Here is a 7075-nt window from a genome sequence, read left to right on the forward strand (position 1 = left end):
TTCGTTTAAAATTTCTTTTTTTGTCAACTTCACAGGTTATATTTTCAAAGCTAAGTGTCTAGTTACAAACCACATGTAAAAATTAAAGTAAATTCCTCCCCGGTTGGGAACCACTGGTTAATGCTAAGCTTTGCCTAACACAGTTTCACCTACCGTTCACCAACAACGTATAACTGTGTTAAATATCGTGGCGCTGGGTTAAAGAAAACCGCAACTTTTTCACAACCTACCGGCACCTGGTAGCTATTTTTAACACAAAGCGCATAATTGAATTAATTATTCATGGATTGTGTGTTCGGATTTGCGACCTAGGCAACAAATACGTGGTTAGACTCGGGTTTGTGAAAGGGAACATTAATATTTTATTCGCATCTGTCATGGTAGTTGTGGTGACTAGCCACATAATAATTACTCTGGTAACAATTATGTGATTAGTGCCTATCAACGACTAAAGGTTTTCAGTCTAAATTAGATATTGCCAGGGTTGCCATCGACATGGATAAAAAGGACAACTGAAAAATTACATTTCTCACGAAACGTTTGAATAAATCTTTACATTTTTCGAGCCATAACATACCACATTCAGCGGTGGGATTCAACCGGTTCGCACCGGTTCTACAGAACCGTCTCACGAAATTTTATGAGATCAGCGAGCCGGTTAGCATTATTTGTTACTGTCAATGGACTTTTTGTAACAGAACCGGCTGAAAAATATGACTTGTGTGATAGAACCGGCTGAAAAATATGACTTTTGTGATAGAACCGGGTGAAAATATGACTTTTGTGATAGAACTGGCTGACAAAAGCTCGAGTCCCACCACTGATCACATGCCATATATTTTGCCAGAAACAATCTGTTGCAGCAACTCCTTGTTCATAGAAAATACTTCGTGCATCTCACGACAGGTCTAGGTTTACTTTTACTTGTAATAGGGATTTGACTATAGTAAGTGTTGAAAATAAGACAAAATAAGGATTCAGGCCAAAAATAAGGACATTTCTTAGAAATAAGGACGGTATAGCAACCTTGGATATTGATATCACTTTCAGAGAGGGTACCACAAAACTTAGATTTGTTTGTTACTTCTTAACAAACAGTGAATAGAGCTCTATTACAATTTAACCTAACTCACTTTTGAAAAACCCTTCAGGGCTTTTTCTACGTCCGATAAAAGTTCCAAAAAAGCACTAATATTTACAAAAAAAACAATCTTCTCGTATTTTTTATGTTTATTGCAGCAAAATTTACAAAGTTTTATTCATTAGAGCCCGTCTTTTTTCAAGTAGAGATTTTCTAGACGATTTTTTTACTGATTTTGAAACACTTTCAATTTTTCTTTTACGTTTAGGCGTTGCACCCAATAACCCGCTCTGATTGGTCGAAATGGATTCCTCTTTAATCTGATTAGTTGATACTCCTTTTACTTTGACGTGATTGGTTAAAGATTTTTCTTCTTTCTTTTCATTGGTTGAAACTTCAGTTTCTTTATTTTGATTGGTGGACTTAGCTTGGTCTCCATGGTGATTGGCCGACTGGTCTCTCTTGGACAAATGCACTGACCTTGTTCTGACCTTGGCCGATTTTGGCGGGGTTTTAAACTTGATTTCGTCATCATCAAGATCGACAAGCATCTCTGTGCTGACATCTAGCGGTTCAGTTTTGTTAAGAGTTTTTTCACCTAAAATACAATAGGTGGCGTAAAGAGCACAGGTTTTTGAATTAGCAGTTATGCAGGAATTATTTTTAGAAAAATTAAATAAAACATTAACTCACGTCAGCTGCACATTTATCTAATTTTCGATAGGTGGCGCAATGAGCACAGATCCTATTGAAAACGGTATATCTCAAAATATGCTGACGGCTATTATGGTTGTGGTTAGGTATTATAATTAAATTTAAATGAATATAACCCAAAAATTTATTCCTAATGTAAAATTTTCAAAAACTTACTTCCCAACGTTACCCCTATTTAGCCGCTAAATAAATAATTCAGCTTCTGTGCCACCTATCGAAAATTAGCTAAATGTGCGGCTGACGTAAGTTATGGTGCAAGTAGCTTTAAATAGCCTAGCACTTTCACAAAATTTTTGTTTTAAAAATTCGCCAAAAAATACTAAGAAATCACAGAACGCCAGGCCTTATACAGAATCAGCTGGTCACCAAACATTTTCACATATGGCAAGGAGTAGGCTAGAAAAATATAGAATACTTGGTGTCTGGCTGATTCATTTCATTCATACTTAACTTTATAGGAAAGTTTGAAATTATCCAGGGGATGCAAATGAAACATTTTTAGTTTTACACACACCAACTTTCACTGGCTGTATTATTTGAAATAATATTCATTCGTTAGTTGGCAGCATGCCACGTTTTTCAGTTGGCAGCATGCCACAAACGAAGTGTGACTAAATTTGTTGTACTAGTAACAGAACAACAATACAACATAATGTAAATATTGCAATTTATTTGTTTTAATTTAAATATTTTACCTGTTTTTGCAAGTTTTCGTTTTGGTGCTACCCAATCTTTCTTGACTCCAAACTATAAAACAAAATTGGAAAAATTTGACAAAAACGTAAAACTTAAAAAATAGAGGTACAGCACTGGACGGTTTTAGAGGCTGGGTTGGGGTTAGAACCACCAACCTTACGATTTTAAGGCGGTTACACTAACCACTGCGTCATCTTAGAGACCGAGCTGGCCCAGAATATTTTTCAGGGGAAATATTCTTAAGTAACTTACATTTGAAAAGTCAAGGTCAACTCCCAAATTGTGTAGTTTATTTTTCAGTTTGTTGAGAGACTTCTTTTTTCTTAATTCTCGTTTGTGAACCTGCATTGTAAGTTGAAACTATCAGTACATCAATCAAAAAATCAAGTTGATCACGCAAATTTGTGGCAAGTAATACTTGGCATAGCACTTGTTACATGCACGACTTTGCAAGCTTAAAGTCGGTTTCCTAATGAGCTTCGTGCAGCCACCATAGAGCTTGTTACATGCACGACTTTGCAAGCTTAAAGCGGGTTTCCTAACGAGCTTCGTGCCGCAGTCAACCACAGTAGTTGTTACAAAAAAGCAGTTTTTTTAGTTTTATTTAGTTTTCCTCACATTTTTTGGGTCCATGTTTGGCGTGTTGTATGCAATGATAGCTCTCTTTCTTGTGCAGGGTTTGTAAAATACTCGATCACAACCTTTGAAAGTTTCGGGGTGTAGATCACTCTCGGAAAGCAGCTCGCCTAAAAGCAAAAATAAACTAGATTATGGCAATGTGTCCGTGTCTGTATTACCTGGAACTAAATGGCTAAAACATATAAGCTATTGCTGTCAGGCATAATATCAAGTTTTTAGAGCTCTTCTGGCAATTGTATAGCAATAAAATGCAACAATTAATGTTTATAAGTTTTATTCTTTGCAATAAAGCATAGCAACCAAAACTTTTTGTAACAATCAGGTCATCATAAAAACAAAAACAAAACTAAATGCATTCTCCTACTGCATACAAGATATTCATACATTTTATTTGTACACTTTTTCAAAAATCAATTTTACAAAATATTTCTGAAGGTATTGTAAAAGATAAGACTTAACTGATCTCAACAAGGTTATGGCAAGTTTATCGTGCACTGTACTAGGCACATTCAGTGTTATTTACCGCGACCTGTATAGGACGTCGAAACATCAGAATAAAAATACATTGGCCAGCAAAGCTCTATAAACTTGATATTATTCCTGGCAGCAATAGCTTAAATAAGGTTTATGGCAACATGCCAATAATAAAAACAACAACACTTACACTTCAGGATGTGTTCAAACATAAGATAGTTGTTCATGGTTTCTGCAGCAACTTTTGCAACTGCCTTGCATTCAAATTCAATGTAGGCATAACATTTTGATCTACCAGTCTGTACCGGAAACAAAGTAAGGTTATTACTTTTGTGTGGTAAAGAAAACTAGTAGGAATGGGCTGAGCCCAGCCAGAACCCAAGTACTCGGTACCGAGCACTGCTGTTTTAATGCTCGGTGCTCGGCTGAGCAGTTGCACAAACTGACCCGAGCGTTAAATTTGCATATTCATGACCAGCTAACATACGTAACTAGTGTTCTAAAGGGTGTCTATGAACAAAAACGAATGATTCAAATGCACTAGATGGTGGAAAAACGCGTACTTTATGGGCATGTACAGCTTAACAAAACATCGCCGGTGACGTAACAGGCCTAGTAGAGCTAAAACGTAGAAAGGGGATTTTTTGTGACGTCATAATACACCGAGCGTGCTCTACCAAACAGAACCTTTGCAGTTTTGGCACATTCCTAAAAACTACAGTCACGCTGCTACAAATTTGTTTAATACATGGGCGTTGTACATTTACCGCTGTAACTTATTATTTATTTACTACAGTAACAAATTACAGTAACAAAATTGGATATATCAAATTCTGTAAAAAACACAAGTTGTCCAACCCACTGTTATGCAATAGAGCCTTTTGGAGCCCATTTGTGACCAAAATATTACTGTGGGTATAGTGTAAAAACACAAAAATTGTCCGATTTTTATGAACTAGGGAGATTTTTGCAAACTGGAGAGCCTCACCGTCAATTTGATTGGTTCAAACTTTGGGGTCCCGCTGTGTCATTTAGTGTCCATAAGGCCAATGAAGGGTTTACCATGTAACAATGGTTGAACAACTCGTGTTTTACATAAAATTTGAGTTTGATTGCCACAAATTAACCAGCAAAAGTTTCACTACAATGGTTTAAATGGTAAAGGTAATAGTTTTTGCTTTAGCACATTTCTGGTGAAAACTGTTTTGTCAGCACATCACATTAACACAATGACTCTGCTAACACCACAGGCATTTTTGTTTTAGTAAAGTACAAACCAGTTTTAAAAAACGGAACGGCATACAGCACAATCCACTGTATGTGACTGCTGTCCGAATATTTTAACAAACATAGAAAACTTACTCTTTTGCTTCTTGAAAGTCGCAGCCTTGTGACGGTCCCGAACTGTTCAAAATATCGTCTCAGTTGCGGCTCAAAAAATCCATGCGGTAATCGCTTAATGAAAATTACACCCCGCTCATTTGAATCAAAAACATCTGGTTCTTTTTTCTGAGACAATAAGACACAAGTTTAGTGAAAGTTAAGCATTCCAAATAAAATACTATTAACTAGGATGAATACATTCATAACTGGGATCAGCCCTGAAGCCACAATGCAGACCAGCAATCACGGCACACTTAACGATATAAATCATAGTGCACCAGACCGTATCAGTCAAATAGTAATAATATAGCAATTTTGTAATGCAGATTAAAATGATATCACACCACAAAAGGTGCAGAACATGGAAGTTCCCGACAAGATTTTGGAACTAATATCTTCATCTGTATTGATTTTATTTACAAACTAGATTAAAAATTTCTGCAGTTTGGTAACAGAATGTTTTTATGGTAGATTAAATACACTTTAGCCTAAATTTAATGTATTGTTAAAAATGTATTCCAATCAATTGAATCGTTTTCTGCAGTCAAAATAAAATGTTTAGTTTTTTTTTTACTTTTTTCTTAATTTTTTTCATCTTTTTTGACAAGGCATCTTGCTGGGTTTGATCCAAAGCTATAAATTCCAAATTCTTTTTTCCTTTTAATCCTTTTGCTTCGGTCATTTTTCTGTTTTTGTCAAATATCTTTTCAATCAGAAAATCCAAATAAACTAAAAACCACGACGCAAAATTCCACGCTGCCAAAATTCGTCCAATGAGCGAAGTGCACACGTGCAAATGTAACATTTCTATGATATGTTTTAGGATGTTTGAAACGTATTTTCTTTTAGCTTCAAGAAATTTTAAATAAAGAACTTTGCGTTTCGCAATGCTCAAAAATTACAAATTAGTTTTTTTTATCATGTGCACATTCATAGGTGTCTGTAATAAAGGGTGACCCGCTTGAGAACCACGTTTTTTAACTTACTGGATTTAATGAAATAAGCTATTGCTGCCAGGCATAATGTATGACTAAGTATTGCTCATCCAGCAGTTTTATTGTAAACAATCGACGTTTCGACGTCCTATACAAGACGCCTTCATCAGGATAATGACATAACTTGCAGGACAAATTTCTTTTAAAGCGACAAAATGCAAACCACACACATGTAAAACAGCGATAACAAGATCACGCGGCTGCAAACTCGCACCACCGTAGCGATAAAACAAGCTCAGTGGTGTAAAAGCGACATGTTGCACAGGGTACATGAGGCCCTGCGGTTAAATGGCTACCCGAACTGGATTCTCCGTGATCACAAAAAGATTTCACGGAAAGAAATCCAGTACAAAGAACGTGCCTTCGTCACCTTACCTTACATACCAAGATTAACAGACATAATCCGTCGTATGTTGACCGATTTCGGAGTATCGGTTGGGGTCAAACCAGCAAACACCCTACGTCAGATGCTGTCGCACCCAAAAGATCCTCTAGATGCTACTGCAACTAGGGGTGTGGTGTATGCTATACCGTGCGGGGAGTGTGACGAAATATACATCGGTGAGACTGGTAGAAGTCTAAATACGCGCCGGAAGGAGCACGAAAGGGATGTGGGCAAGAAGGATGCGAAGAAATCAGCGTTGGCAAACCATGCAACCACTCACCATCACAGCATTAACTTTTCTGCTGCTCAAGTGTTGGTGAAGGAAACTGATTTTCACAAGCGAAGTTTCCTAGAGTCTTGGAACATCCATTCACGCGCCAACACAATGAACGTTAAAACAGATGTTCTAATGCCGATAAATTATCGGTCGCTTTTACACCACTGAGCTTGTTTTATCGCTACGGTGGTGCGAGTTTGCAGCCGCGTGATCTTGTTATCGCTGTTTTACATGTGTGTGGTTTGCATTTTGTCGCTTTAAAAGAAATTTGTCCTGCAAGTTATGTCATTATCCTGATGAAGGCGTCTTGTATAGGACGTCGAAACGTCGATTGTTTACAATAAAACTGCTGGATGAGCAATACTTAGTCTTACTGGATTTAAGTCATAACTTGCAAACATATCAATGCGCTATTTACCGATAAAACTTTT

The 7075-nt window shown here is 36.8% G+C and overlaps 1 protein-coding gene across 1 annotated transcript; it reads right to left on the reverse strand.

Annotated features, from left to right (window-relative positions):
* Window positions 1-1212: 1212 nt before the first annotated feature.
* On the reverse strand, window positions 1213-7007 carry LOC145217466 (MKI67 FHA domain-interacting nucleolar phosphoprotein-like). Its single transcript, XM_080084737.1, has 7 exons — window positions 5562-7007; window positions 4967-5113; window positions 3795-3903; window positions 3110-3237; window positions 2744-2833; window positions 2491-2542; window positions 1213-1679 (listed from the first exon to the last, which is right to left on the reverse strand). The coding sequence occupies exons 1-7, from the start codon at window positions 5790-5792 to the stop codon at window positions 1246-1248; spliced, it is 1191 nt and encodes a 396-aa protein (XP_079940863.1). The 5' UTR covers window positions 5793-7007; the 3' UTR covers window positions 1213-1245.
* Window positions 7008-7075: the final 68 nt, after the last annotated feature.

The sequence above is a fragment of the Phallusia mammillata genome, chromosome 3, assembly GCF_965637545.1.
Source record: "Phallusia mammillata chromosome 3, kaPhaMamm4.hap1.1, whole genome shotgun sequence".
In the NCBI taxonomy this organism is placed as follows: Eukaryota; Metazoa; Chordata; class Ascidiacea; order Phlebobranchia; family Ascidiidae; genus Phallusia; species Phallusia mammillata.

Coding starts and splice junctions, on each gene's coding strand:
- LOC145217466 (XM_080084737.1), bottom strand. CDS start 5,792: ATGTTACATTTGCACGTGTGCACTTCGCTCATTGGACGAATTTTGGCA. Junction 3,904..4,966: donor GACTTTCAAGAAGCAAAAGA/GTAAGTTTTCTA, acceptor TTTCCGGTACAG/ACTGGTAGATCAAAATGTTA. Junction 2,834..3,109: donor CAAACATGGACCCAAAAAAT/GTGAGGAAAACT, acceptor CTTACAATGCAG/GTTCACAAACGAGAATTAAG.